At 45.7% G+C, this 19,360-nt stretch overlaps 1 protein-coding gene across 7 annotated transcripts in view; it reads left to right on the top strand.

The window, feature by feature from the left end:
* ZNF423 (zinc finger protein 423) overlaps window positions 1-18,875 on the top strand; it is a 209,498-nt gene extending 190,623 nt beyond the window's left edge. For all 7 annotated transcript variants that reach the window (XM_068693087.1, XM_068693083.1, XM_068693085.1 and 4 more), the window contains one exon: window positions 18,251-18,875. In XM_068693087.1, coding sequence (XP_068549188.1) covers window positions 18,251-18,348 — 98 coding nt within the window. In that variant the 3' untranslated portion in view covers window positions 18,349-18,875. The remainder of the gene's footprint in view (window positions 1-18,250) is intronic.
* The last annotated feature ends 485 nt before the right edge of the window (window positions 18,876-19,360 follow it).

The raw sequence follows: 19,360 nt of genomic DNA on the forward strand, positions 1-19,360 counted from the left end.
TGCTTTCCCACTGGTGTAAAACAACAACTATTCCTTTTTAGTCAAAATATGAACCTATGCCTTGTTTACTTCTGCATGTTTTAAATGAAACCACTGAAAATACTTCTGGGAGGGGGAAGAAGGGCATTCAAATATTTCATGAAGAAATTAAGAGGTATGCTCATAAAAAAAAAAAAAAAAAAAAAAGGAAAAAAAGGAAAAAGAGGGTGGAGAAAATTACATGCAAAGCAGGAAAAGGCAACTTCTAGAGATGTCTTGGGCTAGGAATTAGCCCTGCTGACTTGTAAACATCTCTTTGAACAGTTACCTTGAACATAATGCATATTAAGAAGGCCATATGTGTGCCATGTGATGGAAAAAGGTCGCTACTCTGAGCGTGCAGCTTAGTGCTTGGGGCAAATCCTGCTTCAGCAGCATAACGCTCTTAAAACTCTCAAGCCCTCTCTTCATTTGTGAACTAGCAGTTGTGTTTTAGAAAGTGTTTATGCTTTGTTTGCGCTGTCTGATGGAGCCATAAAACCACGGCTTAAGGAAGCTGGGAGGAATAGGGCTGGCTTAATAAGCTGTGGAAATTCTGGTGTGAATCTGGAGTGATGAGTCAGTGAGGTTATGCTGATACTGCCAGAGGAAAAGAAAACAGAAGTTATTTAACTGGTTATGTTATCTCGCTGGAAATGAGGAAACAAAACACGGCACGGTTAAGTATGAAGCACAGTGGAAATGGTACGTGTGATAACCCAGCGTGCCCTTAGGGCAGGGGAGGAGAGGCAAGCAGCTCCTCGTTCCTCACATCCTGTTTGCAGAGACTGACATCCATGAATATGATGAAAATACCCTGGGAAAAAAAAAAGTAAATTTATACCTAATTCATAATACATCAAGGCTGTGGCATTTCATTCCTCCTGCTGAAGTGTGCTTACTGAAACAAGCGGAGAGGTGGGCTCTGGGGGGTCCCTCGCAGGTAGGGCAGAAGGATCCCTTTGAAACCGAGCTCTCTCTGTGGGACTGGGCAGGAGGTAACTGCCTGCCACCAGGCAGCTGAAGCCACCATGGCACACAGGGGGGTGAACCAGCTCTTTGACAACTGAGATTTGGGGTTTTACTATGTAAAGTGCAGTAGGGAGCTCTGCCCACTCCAGAGATGGGTCAGAAATCATGGTACGTAATGGGTGCTGAGAATTATGTTTGTGGCATTATTCACGGCTGAGCAATGCATCTGCTCGATCACTTGCATTGAGAATTATGTTGAGCAAATTGTGACTGAACAGTTATTATTATTGTTTATTTTTTTAAAAAAACTTTAGGAGGATTTTTCATAGGTACTCTTTTGCCACTGCTTTTTCCGGGGAGCCATCACATCACCAATGAAGTATTTGCATTTAAAGGATTAATTCCTGCTGTTTGCTTGTGTACTGTTAATCATACCGTTTCCTTCTAAATGATTACAATTGATGAAAACTAAGGCAAGGGATACAATAAACAATGCGCAAATAATCCAGGTACCGAGGGAGCAGGGTACCTGCCAGGTCTTTCCTAGCACAGGTGTTCAGGTGTTTTATTGCCTGCTATGAATAAAGGGCTTTCTCTTCTGCTCAGATTTGGAGATATGTCAAGCTACTGAATTAAGGGAGCTTCACTGGAGGAATTTGCTGTCATTTCAAGTGCCCAGGTTCTTTAAATGTACGTGTATCAAAAGGAGAGTGGCTACTATGGCTCATTGGTTAACACCGTGGTCTGTCTCCTTCCTCATTTTGTTTTATGTGAAAAGCTGGCAATTTTCATATATCTATAAACAGGCATGAGCTGCTGCACAGAAATTGCACTCATTATATTAATAATGATTTACCATGAACGTCCTCCAGGGGCTTGATTTGGTCCACATCAAAGTCCTTGGGATTCTTTCCGCTGATTACAGCAGATCAAGCCCTAAGCAGGTTTTCTTTTTAAAGTCTGCTTTTAATGTCAGCTTGATGTTAGATGAGTCTGCTCTGGAGCTCTGTATCCTGCCCAGGAAAGCAGGGCACTGTAGTGATGCACCGCAGGGCGCTCTGTGTCCTGACGGGGACATTGAGGTGCTGCCCGTAGCCCTGGTGGCTTCCCTGGCAGGACTGCTGGTGGGGCCAGAAGGAGCAACAACTCCAGCCTCTCACACCGACGGTCCTTGGGCCATGCTGCGGTGTCCTCTGTAGCAAGTGGGGAGCAGGAGAGCCCCTGGGCTTGTACATGGCCCATCTGCAGCCGGGCATGGCCACAGGGCTCAGTTTACCAACAGTGGTTGGAGCACAGAGGAGAGACTAATGAGGTCTTGGGTTTGGACCCAGCTATTCAAACTCGGTGGCTAATGTCTCCAGCTCCTACTTGAAAAAAGAGCTTTACCTACTTGCTGGAGGTATGAGGAAAGCTTACTTAAATAGGAGTAAAATGGTTCTTGCAAACAGCCCAATGAGCTTGCAAGACCCTGAAATATCTCAGTGCTTCTGGGCTTAAGTGTCCATGAAGTCAGTGAGAGAAATGCAAATCTGTGGTACTCTGATGAAGTTGCAGAAAATATTTTTCCCTGGGGATAGGGGAGGATGGCAGGACAAACAGAACCTAACATGCATCTGTCTCTGAAAGTCACTTACCTAACCCTGCGTGGCTGACTGTGCATGACTTAGATGTTAAGCACAGAAGCCTCTTGCTGGAAACAAACCACGAGCTCTGGGTTTCATATGAAGTATCAAAAAATTATGTGCAGAATTAATTTTCTGTAAGTAAAAATCCATTTTTTCTTTTGAACAGAATTTACATCTCTGCATTTTAAATACATACACACACACAGCTCTATATAGTGTTTTTCCTCCTTTTAAAATCCTGAAAATGGTCTAGTCAGTTATTTGAGCAGATTTGGCTAGTGTTTCTCAAAAAATGTTGCTATGGTGCTTAGAGTATTGTTAAATTTTAATTATTAGTAGTTACAAAGCTAATAAATTACAAGAATACCACAATCTATTCCAGCCATATTGCTGGGTTTCATTCAGACGCAGTCAGATAATTATAACTAACAATAATTAAAAATTAAAAGTGCTGTAGGCACATACCCATCATGTTGAGTCTGTCTGCCTGAGCGTTCTTTATGGACTGTGAAACCAGAAGTTTTACCTCTGCTCTCGTGTCGCAGCGATGAAGAATTTTGCCTCTCAGGTCCCTGGCTCTCAGTACGTGTGTTTAAAACCAGCGGAGGAGGTCCATATGGCTGCGTACGGATTTGGGGTTAGGAGCAGGCTATCTGATGAGCAAAGCTGGAAGAGCCCTTGCAGACTACGTGGGAATGCTTGTGGGGCTGTGCAGGAGCTGGGGCTGAGGTTTTGTCCTGGGCCTGACTCCCAGCAAGGTGAATGCTGTGTGTGAAAGCAGGGGGGGCACTTACACAGCGCCCTGCACTTGGCAGCGCCTCCTTTCCCAGCACAAAGGGAGGCGGCGGCTCCTGCCCCTCTGGGTGGGGGTGCCCTGGCACAGCCAGGCTGCTTGGCCTCTCCTGCTTTGGGGGAAGGTGGTGCAGAAACCCCAAATTGCCCTGTGTTTGCCATGGTGATGAGGTGCAGCATTTTTTTTTTTCTTCATTTGAAATGAAAATTCTGATCAATACATAGCTGCATTTTTGTCATCTCTGAGGTGTCTTAGCGAGGCACAGAGAGATCTCTCCAGTCTACAAAGACCCACTGGAGACGACACTTGGAAATACGAGCAGCCTGTCCCATAACAACAAAAAAACCCTCCTTCATTTCTTACCCCATTAACGCTGTTCTGTGGCCAGCCCTGGCTAACAAAGTGTGTGCAACTTGGCATTAACAAGTGCAGAAAACCCCGCGGTGCTGCGGAGTTGGGGGGGTGGAAAAAAAGGGAGCCAGGTGAAAGGCATCGTTTGAGTCATTAATGCACTTAAGCGCACCCAAGTGTCAACATGTGTGACCAAGTGTAAGGAGGCATGGCGTTCCAATGTGGCAGCGCTGGCACACAGAAGGGGCTTCCTACAGCAGGGATGGCGCTTGGATTCGCTGCTCAGGCTGCCCAGCTAAACCCGCCGGTGCCTGTCATCTATGCCCTAGGGCAAGGGTCCAACCAACTTTTGCGTAGGCACCGTGCCATCCCAACAGATGGGCGGGAGTGTAAGCCGCCAAGAGACAATGTATATGCATCAATTGTGTTTATTGAAAGCACGATTCCTGGCTGGAAATGTCCAAATGTCTGTTTATTCTGAGCTAAGATGCCTTTAGTTAGTGGATACGGAAACACAGCCTAGTTCTGAACCGATTACTCTAAGTACACTACAAAACAACGCAGACGTGTGTAGGGTGCGCTGGTTCTGGAGAGCCCCTGTGAGGGTCTGTCCTGGCAGACACCGTCCCTCCCGAGGCTGAGCTGAGTGCTGAGGTGCTGCTCGCCCCAAGTACTGGAGACTAAATTCTGTGGGCACTGCACGTAGCTGTGCCAGTCACTGGTGTGGGGTAACGATGTGCGAGGACCCCGCCTCTTGCACTGGCAGGTTTCCCCCCGAGCACAGCTGCCCAACCTCCCCATCGCACCCAGCCATGGAAACCACTTCCACTTGTGGGTGACACGTTAATCCTGACCAGTTCACGCATCCTGGGTGAAGGTTTGGTTTTTCCATGTGGCAGAAAGAGAAAAAACACACAATATGTCAAATACAAAGGGGAAACCTTTATAACATGATTAACTGCCAAAACATGGAAATTCATGGAGAAAACAAGAGAGGAGTTAGTAGGTGCATGTTAAAGGATGCTTCTGTCCTGCATTTGTTGGCTTTACTCAGTTAAGACTTGTCTTGACAGCACAGCTTTCAAAAACACTGACAGCTCTCAATATACGATTTGGTATTAATAAAGATTCTTGAATTCTCTGTATAAATAAATAAAGCAGCAATGTTTTACCTCAGAAACACTAACGCAGTCCCGTCCTATTGGAAACGGGATGCACGGGCTGTGTAAGACATCCATCCTTAGCCGAAAGGAGGAAGCACAGCAGAAGAAATGAGAAATAGATTTTCTTTCGGAAAGACCAGATTGCACTCTCTGGTCTGGCAATAACAATTACTAATGACATTTAGAGAGAAATTAAGGATGAGAAATGCAAGTTGGCATTTCAGCAGTGCCAGTCAGTAACATTGCATCAGAGCTCACAGGAGAGATGAGAAAAAGTTTAGGGATGGAAAATTAATTTTGTTATGTCAACAATTAGCAAATACCTTTTCTTCACTCCTTACCACGCTATCACAAATAACCACTGTGATAGTATTTAGCAGCTTCTCAGGTGAATGAAATAGCACTTTGGAAGCCTTATTTCTGGAGTCAAACGCACAAGATGTGTTTTGCTCCATTTTGCTGAACAATGAATGATAGAAAACCATTCAAACTGACCAGGGAGGGAGAAAATGAGCTCTTGGATGTGTGGTTGCAAGAATACTCCGTGTGGTTTCTCTCTCTAGATCTGCTTTTTTTGTTTGTTTGTTTTTCTATTCTTTATTGTTGCTTTGTGGTGTTGTGTGTGTGTGGTGGTTTTGTTTTGTTTTTTATTATTATTATATTTTTTTTTACAACTGTCAATGAATTAACCATACCAGCACTCTTTCTGAGGTTGTTTTTACCAATTTGGAAAGGCTGCAGTCGAACAATGTACCCAGATCCATGCAGGAAAATATTGGAGGAGCCACACTGAGAGCTCAGGAAACCTCAGACCTTCTATTCAGCAGTCCTTCATGTATTCATAAGGGGAGATTCTTATCCCCATAGGAAGGTGGCAGAAAGCCTTGTTTCCTTCTGCTCTGCCTGGAGCCAAGAGCAAAGGGGCCGCAAGCTGCGGGGCTGCGAGCGTGCCCATCAGCACAGCTGGCTGCGCGGCCGCGGCGTCCTTGGGGACGGCAGAGCCAGGTACCATTGCTCAGCCCTCCCGCCATCAGGCTCAGCAGCACATGCCTTTCCAGGCTGGGCACGGTCCTTATAATAGAAATAATATTTCTGCGGTGTGTAGGCAAAGAAAAGAATCCCCTGCACACGCACACAAAAGTCTTGTCACAATGTGTCTTTGTATTCACTGATGGGGAGAGATCTCTAACGCAGGCACTTTGATTTTCTTGTGCTGTAGTAGCTGCTGGGGAGCGTAGTTTGGGTTCTGAGCAGGGATTAGCTCTGTTTCCTCCTGTGAGTGTCGCTATCGTCCAAAGGAACTGACTTCAGTTTTCAAAGAAGCAGGGATGCTGCATTGGAAAGGGCAGAGCACAAGCGTTATTTAAGGAAAACCGTGGAGCTCGATCAGCCTCTGGCTTAAGCAGCTCAGCCAAGGTGGTGTACAGCATGCTCTTAAAAGTTCGGTTTCTTCATTTGCTTGCTGCTAGAGCAAAATGGGGATGCTTGTCCAGACATAACAGTATATGCCTGAGTGTTTTCACAAGAAATGTCTAGATCATTAAATATAATAGGTCTCAGCTGCAGTTTTGATCACTGAAGCATGCACACAATTCATCACAGCAAATTAGGTATGTCTTTGTAACTTATCTTTCTGCAATTTGCTGGCACTTTCAGAGAGCTGAAACTTATATTGTATGTGCTGCAGAAGCCATTTCAGTTAAAATATTCTGTGTTTATTGTCGGAGAACAAGGATTCTCTAATAACAAAAACATGGAGCAGTCTATGATTCTGCTCCTGCATCTTGCAGAACCGGCAGCAGTACCAGCAGAGATCCCTAGCCACATTCATTATTTATATATTTTAGTGAATTTCTTGTCTGCAGTAAAAGAGATGTAAGCTTCAACATCAGGCTGTTTGTGCCAAATTCTATCCTGCAGCCCATTCAAGAAAGCCGAGGCAGCCGTGGCTCTCAATCGTTACACACACCATTTATCTGATTGGAGTTTTGTCCTCTCTGGCTTGCTGAAATGTTGCTTGTTCTTTAAAAGCTTAGTTTGACCTTTGGAAAGAAAAGGTATTTACTATTTTATTTATTTATTTATTGTGGAGAGAGCCAAAACCAAAGCCTACTTAAATGGAAATTGGCATTCAAAAGCAGCACAGTTACTGAAAAGCATTTACTTTATTACTAGAAGAGGACAGACGCTAGTAGACTTGAAAATTACCTTTCAGTGGATTCATCAGTTTCAGTCACTAGTTAGTCTGTGAACAGATGGATATATTTGTAACAGTTAACACAAATTTATAGCCTGGATTTTTGCATTTGCCTCAAGAACACTGCTGTCTTACCTGCTGACTCGGTTTGGATAAGTATTTTATTTATTTTGCTTTATTTTCCTCAAAGAGGAGATGGTTGTTTTTCTAATTGCAGAGGTTTCTTGCATCATAGGAAGGCAGTCAGTTTGCAGAGATGTGAATGATGTATGGCTACAGTGTAAGGAAACGTTGTAAAAGAATCCCCCAGTACGGCTGCCGCAGAAAAAATAAACATCTCAGCCCAAACCTAGATAAGCCCCAATGGACTGCGAAAATCATTTTCAATAACCAGATATTTTTAACTCTGTGTATGAAGGCAGTAATCAGTTGCCTGTATTTGCATCTAGGGTCTGCCACAGTCTAATTGTCTCCTTTTTTCCCCAGAAATTTAAGGCTACTGGTTAACAGAGCAATGCATTAAACACTCTGTCTCCAAAATAGGAAGAAATACTGCCCTAGCCTTTACCATGTGGCATCTTTAGGTTTCAGGGATTTCGTTTAAATCTGAAATTTATGTCCAGGAGAAATAAATTATTAGATTGTAAAAGCAGCTGGGGAGGGAGTAAACATAGTCTCTTTTGTCCTCTATATCATTTCCCCAGGAAGATAATAAATGTATGGCAAGCGTCTCATGTTTCCTCGGCCGTACAGACGTTGTGTGTGCATTGTGTTTTAGATGTGAAGCCTAAATTTCAGACAGGAAATCCTGGATTGATGCCGTACGGCTGTTTCCTACCCCTGCGGTGCCGGTGGAGCCTCTGCCGCTACCGCCATTAGAAGGAATCTGCAAAACAGCTTCACCAAGAAACTTAAAAAGCCTCGGGTGTACCTCTGACCAGCTGAGTAAGGCATCGGGGTTTAACCCGTGGGTTTGTCTCCTGGGTCAGTGCGAGGCAGCAGGAGCAGTGCTGTCCCCATCGCTGCATCATGGAGCTGAGGACAGGGTCGTGCCTTGCAGCCAGCTTTCCTGCTGCTGCCATAAGGAGCACGAGAGTGCCACCGGCTCGTTCCTCGCCTGCTCCCCCTGCCCCGCGAGGTCGGCCACGGCCACGTGCGGTGAGTGGCCGGGAAACAATGGGGTTGGGCGAGAACAAAGGAGGAACGGGCAGGCTGGGAGCTGGGAGCTTGCCTGCGTGCAGCTGGGCCTGCCTGTAGGACTGTGGCTGCCGGCACCTCCGTGCCTCCTCGGGAAGGCCGTGGGTGCTCAGCCCGGGCTCGGCTGGGAGCTCGGCTCTGTGCTCGGCAGCGTGCTCGTCCTGACGTTGCCTTCAGAGCACTACGGTCAGTCGTACCCTAACGCCTGTGTAACTAACGCTCTGTTCTAACATCATATTTTGAGGGTAGTTTTGTATCACACCTTGACCTAAGGAAGGAATATAATTTAGAAAGCCGTTTGTTCCCAGATTGAGCCTGTGCTGTGCTTTCTGCCTACGTTAAACACAAATAGCACGGTTTGTGCACAAGTGGTGTGTGCACAGGGTGAGCACACGTGTGCAGCGACCCGACTCGCACAGTAAATGCTAAGGGACTGAATGCTGATGCCTTGTCCTTTCTTCACATGTTTCATGTTGATGGAATAACTCGCAGTACACTAAGCTGCCTGTACACAATGAGGTGATGGGGCTTTGCTGGAAAAATCTAGCTGATGCGGATAAGGCTGCACCTGCCGTGGGTTCAGCGTGGAGATGCCTCATGGCTTTGTGCAAGGTCAGCCTGGGTTCAGCAAGGCTTCGTCACCCTGGCTCTGCACGAGCCCAGATTTGGCAGCAGCAGTCCTGAGCTTATCCACTTGGCCGTGCTTGAGCTAATTCTCTGCAGAGCGTCTTGTGTGTCCTCTGTGCCATGTCCTGGGCAGGTGGCACAGCCACCCCGAGGTCACCCCCGCAGTGCCCGGCCGCTCCGGCTCTGCAGGGCGCAGGAGCAGCCCACGCGCTGCCCACGCAGAGCCAGCGAGCTTGTGCCCGACCACTGAGCCCCCTCTGTTTCCCCTCATGATGTCTGTGAGGAGATGGCTCGCGTTGGTGATATTTTGGCCCCGCTTTTCCCTCTGGGAACCAGTCGTCCTGGGCTTTTCACACTACCTACCTCCGGGGTGAGTTCCTGTGGGCAGCGGGCTGCTCACAGTCTGTCCTGCAGACCGCTGCTCTGCCAGTGGCGTGCGTGCTAATGGGGCGGCAGGTAAAGGGCTTCGGTAAACCACGGCCTTGCTGCTTTATAGCTGAGATTGCACTGGAGGATTTTATACCCCTTTGGAAATAAGAAATGGGCAGTAACAGCCTTTATGCCCAAGGCGGCAGGTCACTGACCGCTTGTGTTACCAGGCGGAGCAGGATGCGGGTGTCCCATGACGGGGATATTGATCTGCCTTTAAGAAACGCGTACCCATAACGCAAGGCAAGACAATCTGTCACATCAGTATCCCATCAGAGGGAATTTTACTTCAATTACTTTTTAAAAGAAATCCCAGATGAGAGCTGTGATAGCCTGTAACCCAGGTGCCGACAGGTGCAGCCCATCTGAGTGAACCCGCTCTGTCTGCTCCGGCTCGTTTGGTCCCGGAGCTTTGCCCAGCTGCAGCCCCCTTTGTCCTCAATGGAGGACATTGCCCGAGTGAGGACTGCAAGATGTGCTCCTCTTCATCTTTGCATTAACACTTACAGTCCAGGCTGAGACTGTTTTATACCCAGTCCTTAACACCAGGAGCACCTAACTGTTCCAGGAAAAAAAGCGACAAAAAATCAAATGCCATTCAGTGACCCTTGGCATGCTGAGGAACAGCAGGGCAAGGTAAGGAGCCAGTTTTAGGTTCAACTTTGAGTCTCCTGGCTTTTGTTGGTTTATATTCCCATGGAAACAGCCCTTCAATGAAGCTTTTGTCTATGCGTTTTGACTGGTGAGTGCTAAGGGTACTATGTAAAGCGTTTTGCTTTAGCTTTAAGTAGTTTTTGAGAAAAGAATGTGAGAGGATGCTCTCCTGGTCCTACAATAGAGAACAAATCAGGAAATTAGTGCTTATAGTAGAGCTGTGAAGGGTCCCATAATGATGATGCCAGCCCTCAAAGAAATGAACAATTAACTGGCTTCTGCAGCCTGATTTACCCTAGGCCAAGGAGGGATTAACAAGATGTGCTCCAGATATGGGATTTGTTTGGAGCCTATTTGAGAGGAATAACTAGGAAGGACTCCTGGAAAATGGTTTTGCCTTGCAAATGGTTTTGAAATGCATCGCTCCCCTGCTTGGGACCCAGAAATGGATAAAACCTGGGTGGCACTGGACGTGCAGTGGAGCTGGTGGTGTGGCACAGGAGGGGGCTGTGTGTGTGTGCAGCAGTGGTTTCGAGCAGGTCTGGCCTGGCTCGAAGGTCAGAACGGGCTGGAAGCATGGTGTTGGTGTTTGTCAGGGAGCTTTGGAGGTTACTTTGGGCCCAGGCAGAGGGTTTGGGGACTGCTGCCCCCTGTGCGGGCAGCCGTGGCCCAGAGAGATGGGGACTGCCCATGCTGAGGCACCCCAGGCAGTTGTGGGGCCGTGTGTGGGCATCCTGCTCGCAGCCCTGCTCAGGGCCTGCAGGAGCACTGGGGCTCGCCCAGGCAGACCCCAGGAGGCTGGGGAAGGAGTGTAGGAGCTCCAAAAATACTGTTTTGTGTGCTTCTGATAGTGGTAATTAAATTTGTCCCCCTCCCTTCACGTTAAGAAGCGCGAGGTTCTTCCCTCTGCTTATTTTGATCTTGTGCGTGGCGCACTGTAGGCTAGAGCCGCACGATGCGGGCACATTTGCATTTCTGAGTAAAACTCTCAGGAGCACGCGGTCCCCCAGGACAGGTATTATTAGCTCCCTTGTTTCATTGGGTGCCTCAGTGAATCCGAGTGTGTTTACGGTGAGCTTCTCTAACAGAAGACTCTGGTTATTTCTTAATAATATATTCTCCTGTGGTTTTTATTTCCAAAGTGCCGTGGTAAGGAAATTTTCCCAAAGGCTTCGGTTTTCTTTTGTGCTTCAGCATTTTATCCCGTGTTTTCGGAAGGAGCATATAGTCTTTTCAGTAAGATATTTAATCAAATATGAGAGGCTATGCCGGGCTTAAACTAGCATTTGGAGTTCTCTTGTAATGGGATCGCCTTGTTTTGTTCTGAGTTTTTAGAGAGCACAAAGAGATGGCAGGCCTAGAAGACTGATGGTACAGAGTTATTAGTCTCACATGGAAAGGGGAAAGCACCTTAGGTGAGTTGTCAAAGTCTGATTAGGACTGAGCAACCTGAATTAGAAGAGAAATTAAATTCATAAATCATCTAAAAAATCCTTAGCTAGCGCAAGAAAGGGCTGGCACTGGGAAAAATAGCTATAAGGAAGGTATTTCTATTAAAGGTAATTTTTCACACCCAGAATAATACAAATGCCTATCAAAATTCAAGAATATGTTAAAATTAACAAAAGCGGTGTTAAGTATAGAGATAAAATCGAGGAAGTGTATTGCTCAGGCTGTCCAACGCAGCAGCAGAGCCCGCAGACCCCGTGTAGGCAGAACAAAGGCAGGCGGTGGGGGGGTGCCTGTGCGTGTTTGTCTGGTTTTTAAGGAACAATGCCCGGGCACTTGCATTTCAATATAGAAAAACGCAAGCAATAGAAAAAGATTTATAAAAAAAAAAAAAGCCAACAGTGTTCAGTCAGTCACGTGCGGATCAGCTTTTTTCCCCTGTAAATATTTTACGAGTTCAGAACCTATTGACTCCAGACAAAGTGCCCGCTCGGGGTGGCTGGTGCTGCGCGTGGAGCCAGGCGGGTTTTGGGGGGGCTTTGCCCGTGGCGTGGGCTGCCCAGCACGCCCTGTGGGCAGCAGCATGGGCCATGGCAGGACCATGGGCCGGCTTCCCACTGGCACGAGTGAGTGCTCCTGTGTCCTGGTGAGAGATTGAGAGGTGTGTTTGGCCCCAAGTAACCAAGTCTGTGCATCGGAGTAACTGCGGTGCAAATATTCCCATCGGAAACAGCCAGCTTAGCTTTCACCTGGCACCAAACCTCCAGATGTGTCGTCTTAGACACTTGAAGTGATTTTTTTTATTTTTTTTTTTGTTCAATGCATTGTAAAGGACAGCTTCCTAACTGCATTTGTTGAAGTGCCATCTCAAAGTGTGCTAGCGCTGGGGCTGACTGACGTATGGCAAGTTATCAGATGCTCAGAGATGTGAAGGAGGCAGTAACACAGGCAGACTTCTCCTTTCACAAAGGATGTGCCACCTTTCGTTTGCCTCTACCTCGATTTCAAGGGATTCTTCAGATAAAGAAGGGACATGTGAACCTGTCTTGCCTGACAATTTTTTTTTATTGAGTGCCACGATAACTTGGAGTTCACTTGTTACAAGCATTTTATGTGGTGGGTGAAGTATCAGGGGAAAGGGAAGAAGCGATGCTGTATTTCCAGGAAAAGGGGGTTCTAAACATAGAAATGTCACAGGGTAGGAGTTACCTGAAACAACTGGAAGGGGAATTAACACCTGGTTTTATGGGAAACATTGGTTACCACTATCAGTTTTAATGAAGTGTATTAACTAAATTGTGTTCTGAGTATTCATTCAGCCCCGTTTATGGCACACTCTTGAGTACATTTACTGTTTGTCAGAAGTGCAAACTAGTGAACATATGAGGCTTTAAGACAGGCCATCTGTTAGTCTTAGACCCTTGGATAATTGTCAAACAGTTCTAAAAATAAGCGCATACAAACTGCAAGGGGGTGCAAAGGTGATTTTTCTTTAGTCTAATAGCAAAGGGAAAGTAACAACCAAAAATTGAAAATAAAAAGGCTTATCCTGTAAACCAAGCTTGCTCTCCTTTTCTCCCCTTCTTTCTTTTTTTCTGCCTCTCCTCCTGAGTGGCTTTTTTTTTTCCCACTTAGTTTTTTTTTTTTTTTTTCCTCTTGCTCTTCTGGGTCATGGCATCCCCTGAATGCCTCTCCAGTTTAGGATTAGAGCAGCACCAATTTAAGGCTCACAGCTTTCCATAGAGAGCATAATCTCCAGTGGCTAAAGCAGGGGTCGTCTTGTGTCCTCTGCCTGAAGTAATCTCTTTATAAAGTCAAGGCGTAAAGATTTTGATCTCTGTGGATTGCTGTTAGAGGGAGATACTGCCTGCACACGTGTGTGCGCTTATGTACATACAGTGAGGAATAATGCCTGAGAAATTCTTGGGCCAGTTTGAATTCAAATGATACAAAGCATTTGAAAAAAAGAATGCTGCAGATGGTATTTCATAAATATTTAGACACTGCAACTTCTGTTTGTAGCAGTTTGGAGTTTTTGTTTGGTCTTTTTTGTACATATATGTTTGAATGTGAGACTTGAACCTTGGTCTCAAGCCAGCAGCTGAATGTGAGGTTTAGGTTTTGACTAGAAACCGCACGTGTTGATGTTAAATGGAGGGATTGTCCCCCCCCAGCCCTGCTCCATGAGGGACAGAGGAGGGGGCACAGCACAGTCGCTGCCAGCCAGGAGCCCCCAGTGCCTGGTGCAGCCTCTGGGGAGGGAACCTGCCCTGGGCATGGGGAGCAGCTGGGAGAGGGGCTGCTGGGGCTCTCGCCTGGATCTGGAGGACCCTGCACTCTGGGGAAATCCAGCAATTAGCAGGAATTACCTTCAGTGTTGTGTGACCACACAGCTGTGCTCATGCAGCACCGCTGCAGCCGGTGCTTCCAGTCCGGGTGGCTTTGTGGTGCCACAGCAGCTGGCAGCGGTCACCAGTTGGTGGTGGCTGTTTGTCACGTGAACCTGCTATCTCCATAATTCCTACCAAAAAGATCTGAGGAACCGTTTCTGATCATTTTAATGGGATTTGGAATGAGGGAAAGGCTTTATAACCTTTATCTGAGTCCCAACCTCTATGTAAAACAGTAGAAAGCTGAGGAATTTTGTTGGAGGGTGGTGGGCATCGCCAGCCTTGTGCCGTTTCTTACCCCTTCATAACGTAACAGTCTTGTAGGTGTGTGTGCTCACACACAGGCAGTACCCCTCTGAAATGGCTGGTACGAAACACCTAAATACGTAACAGATGCACAATGGCACTATAGACTGGATGTATTATGGCCTCAAACCATTATCACACCCCTCGCAGTTGCGTTTTATTTTTTTCACCTGCTCCTGTGTAGTACACCTGTGACTTGTTGGCAGGGAATTTTGTTGCAGCGTGGGAGACTCCCAGCATGACTGCCTGGCTTGGTTGGAGCTTTGCTCCGTCACGTGCTGCTTTTCTGTGTTTTTTCTCTCTATCTTTATATAGCTCGTAAGATTTCCTTTAACTGCTGTGAGGGATCATCTCTCAAGCCTGATGCTGTTCTTGACATAGTGATCTGAAAATGGAGAATGTCATGCTAGTGTTTTCATAATAATGCATGCAGAAAGAGAGAAATATTCATTGTAGCTGTCCTGCACAAACGGCTTGATCCCCATCCAAAGGGCAGGCAGGGGGTGTCCCCAGGGAAGACGTGGAGGGTGATCAGTATGTACAAGGACAGTAATCAACCATTCCTTGAAATCTTTTTATTTCCTGCGAAACCCGTCACCCAGTTCCTTGGTCACAGATACTTCCGCAAATAGTTCATCTGGGGATTGTGCAGCGAGTAGAAAATTCCACTTAAACACCGAGACAGCCCTGGGGCTCAGGGTGGCTGCATCTTCCCAATGATGTGGCGAACAGAATTGCTATCCATTTTGCATCATTATTAAGAAAAGGGGGGGGAAAAAAATCCCAACCTAGCCCTATAAATAAGCTGTGACTTACTTGATCTTGACAGGTGACTCAGTGCTGCTGTAGAGTTTTCCAGCTGCAATAATGTCTCAGAATGATGTATTCTGTGGGGTATCAGCTGTGAGCCATGCATAAACCTGGGGACCTAACAGGAGCTGGAAAGAGCCATTTTTAATGCTCAGCTTCCAAATTATGTCCTGCCTCCTGCCAGCCCCCAAGTGCGTACATGTGTGGCTGTGCTCGTGTGCAGGTAGGCACATGCAAATACATGTGAAAGCATGCCTGGAGAGCCCTCCTTATTGTGCCTGCTGTATTTTCCTTTGGAAATCACCATTAAGAGTATTATTATTTTCTTTAAACATAAACTCTAGAGCTGAAAAATTACATCAGAGCTGCTTCCTGCTAGCCTGCCCTCCTGTTGAAAAGGGGTATGAAGTTTGCTGATCAGAAATCTTGGGTGGAGGCATTCCTGTAGCATTGCATGCTTCAAAGCTCCCCGTCCCTCCTGGCCTTCGTGGCTTTTGCCCACGCAGGAACTTGGTGTCTGGTGCTCAGCAGCCCGTGGGTGGGCAGGATGTGTGCTTCCAGTGGGTATGGCTTGGGCAGGATCTGCCTCTCTGACGGGCAGAGGAGGGGTTCGGTGCACACGGGCTCTTGTGTCTGTAGGCACCACAGATACGTGTGAGATCCTTTGTAAGATGTGGCTCTATTTATTAACTGCCTGGTCCTTTGATTAGTTGCCATATTGATTGCCAGGAGTGCTTGCAAAGGGAATAAATGGTGTGTTCCCAAGATGTTAAGAGGAAATAAAGATCTACATATGAAGTGTGGGGGTACGGGTATACATCCACACTTGGGTCTATCACATGTTTAGCTCCTCAGCTCCTGTCTCGTTCAGCTCTGAATGGCTGCAGGATTTGTTTGTCTTCATGTAAACTGTGTTCACAAAAACAGTACATTCATTGTATTAGGAGTGTTCAGAACATATTATTAACCTACGTTTGAGGAGGGAGGGCTCACAATGAAAGCTTCATTATCAGATTTAGAGCCACATACCATTCCTTTATTGACCTGCCTGGTGTAATCAATGCAGCAGCCACACAAGTTTGAAATCATGTTCCCTGACTGTAGACTGCGCGTCATGCATCTAGTGCTGATTGTGCATTATCTTTTAAATGACACTGCCTAAATAAGTATGGATTTGTCTGCCATGAACAGCCCTTCTTTCAATTGGAAGACGGCAAACCTTTCGCTCCTTTTATTGATATTCAGGATGACCTAAAAATAGAATTGTAATGAAGTGCACTAGAAATGCCCGTTGTTAAAATGCTGAGGACTGTCTGAGCACAGAGTGCTCTGTGTGTTCTGTGTTCTTTAACATTTGAATGTTTTTCTGGTTAGGTTTAGTGGACAAGCTTCTTGTCAGTGCTGCCACTTAGTCTGTAGGGTTCCATTCATTCATCCTTCCCTATAACTCTGTAACTTGATTTGAGAATAACATCCAGCACTGCAAAGGTCATTCCTCTTTAAGGCCAGGAAAATTTCCATGTATAGCGTGAAAAGTAAAAATGTAAAATGAAAAGCCATCGGGTTTTATGTTTGGTGTTAAATGGTCTAACAGGAAAGCTGTTTCAACTATGGCTTCACTTGACATGATTTTAATGTAATGCTTTATCCCCTGATAAGCTTTTCAGATCTTTGGACAGTGCTTCTGTTGTTTGATTCAGAAATACTTAGCATCGCTGGCTGGAGCTGTGCTGTCAGCGCTGCTGTTAGGCTAAACAAGATGCAGTTATTTTGCTATTTCATCTGTTGATTGTCATTTAGTTTCGCAAGGGATCCTTCTGGGTGTGCTCCAGCTATCCTACTTCTGTCTTCTCTCTAACCTTTTGTCACGTTAAAGCCTGACCACTACCGTGCAGTTTCCTTGCCTCCCGTCTGTACAATATCGCAGATAACTTTTGACATGATTTAGGAAGTCAGCAGCACTTCTGACACCTGGTGGTCAGCTCTTGGGAGTGCACAGTCCAGAAATCCTGGCTGCAAACGGGGTCATCACTGCCTGAGCATCGCAGGCCGCCCGCTAGCTCTTTGCACAGACAGTTTTCATCAGGGAGATGTCATCTCTGGATAAAGTGGAGGATCACTTTTTTTTCCCTGAATTGAGATGTAGCTGTGGATAGCGTAGAAGAATCAGATGATTTATTAAAAGTTAAAATAGCTTTATTTTAAAGCACTGTCATTGTAAATAAATAATCAGATTCAAAATTAATTTCATGCTTAAAAACGTATTCCTCAAGCTGACGGACTTGCTCAGCTCTGTTATTAGGTGGATGGAGACCAGTGAAATTGCACAGATTTGAAATAACGCACATGGATTTTTATAACTGGGATTGCCCAACAAAAGCTCACCGTGAAGCGCCTCACTATTTGCTCCAATAGTTAGAAATTATACAAATAAAGCTGCGCTTATATGTAGGACTGGGGTTTCGGTCAGCACACAAAATGCAGGTGATTGCTGCTGCTCTGAAAATGTGCTTCTGAGATTGGCTTCGCTATTCATTGGCTCCTGCACAAAATGGCAGGACAGGTCAGCATCCTCTGATGCAAGACACCGTGATGACATGAGGCTGTTACAAATCTACCAGAAAGGGAACAAAAAGACTAAACTGCTGAAAGAAGTGTGTAGAGCAAAGCCAGTTCTTTAAAGAGATTTAACTTCTGGGTTACATGTCCAGTCTTTTTTCTGCTGGGGATTAATATCCCCCTTGCCTGAACTGGTGGTTCAGCTGTTATTGCCGAAGTAATTCTTGGACTGAGAAGTATGCGTCACAATCTGGTGTGTCTCTCTGCCAGTGCTTGCACCCGTTACTAGTGAGAATAAAAGAGTAAAATATGGCAAGGGTTCCCACAGCGATTCAGATTTTTTTTTTTTAATTGTTACAGTTAAGGGAATCCCTAAAGGCAGATTTTGCCCATGAAGTGTTACCACTTTCTTTACATGTATTGAAAGAGGGAAGGAAGAAAAAATAAAAAAGAAACCCTCACGGCTGTACTTGGCTTGTAGATTTTTTTTTTCTAAGTTCATGCCAGCATTAACAGATCTATCAGAACAAAGCAAATGTGTCATATTGGCAGCTGTTACTTATGAGTACTTTTTCTTTATTGCATTTTGTTTTGTAATAATTGAGAAGCTTTTATGTCGAGCTCTGCATAAATGGTACTGAGTAGGAGGGTATGGGCATGCTTTCTATTATTCTGCCCCTTATGCATGTCTCCTTTTTTCGTCTTTCCAGAACCACACATTGAGCCAGCACGCACAGTGAGCCACTGGCACTACAGGACACCTCTCTGCAGAAGACTTGACGGTGGCACAGTGGGGAGGACCATTTGAACATTACATCCAATCAAAGTGTCATTTGCAACCCAGATGTAAAACTCTAATGATTTGGCCATGAGGCGCTGCTATTATAAGCAGCTGGAAATGAATATTAATGGAGAGATTAAAAGTATTCCATGCTCAGTATTTTTTATTGTCCTGCTTCAGCTAGTGTACTTTAGAGCTTCTGCTTCTGACTGAATTTATAGTGTTAGATAAATCTGCTTTGATGCTGTTGCCCTTTGTTGCTTCTTGTATTATATTGATAGTTAAAAATTAGATGTGATTTTTTTTAAACTGCTTTTTAATTGCAATTTTAGGTAACTGTGCATTGTGATGTGATTGCTTGGCTATTGTCTGAATATTTCTTTTTAATTTTTTAATTAAAGACTAATGCTTTGATTGGATTTGCCAGTTCACCGGACAGTGATTAAAACTATGTAATGAATATAATCGGTTTCAGTGCAACTGGATGGTCTGCTTTATAAATGTGACTTAATCTGATTGCAATAACTAGTACAGTCAATAAAGGGAATACATGAGCTTAGTGTCAGAGTTTCTGTCAGTCCGTGCTGTATCACCGCTGCTGGCACACATGTGCACATCATGCCAAACGATGGCTCACCCCACAGCAGAGCTGCACCCCGTGAGGAAGGAAGAATGGGAGAAAAGCAAAAGCCCTGTTGTTGTGCCCGGCGTTGTTCTCTCCTGGATGCGCCTCCCCTGTCGGACTGAGGTGAGGTAAGAATACCCACTACAACCCTGGGCATGAGGAGGTACCAGCTTAGGGGTACTCGTAACCTTTACCCAGGTCAGCAAGAATGGAGGGGACTTGGTCATAGGTGCCTTGAGCCTGTCTCTGTGCTTCTTGGTTTCAATACCAAAAAATTGGCTTTTGGGATTGTATACAAATGTGCAAATGCTGGATCGGGCCTGTAGGGCCTGCATGGGGACTGCATATTTCAGTCACATGGACTTCTAGGCCCACAGGTATTGTATCTCTGTGTAACTGCCATACTTCTGACAC

Source organism: Anas acuta, chromosome 10 (assembly GCF_963932015.1).
Source record: "Anas acuta chromosome 10, bAnaAcu1.1, whole genome shotgun sequence".
Taxonomy (NCBI): Eukaryota; Metazoa; Chordata; class Aves; order Anseriformes; family Anatidae; genus Anas; species Anas acuta.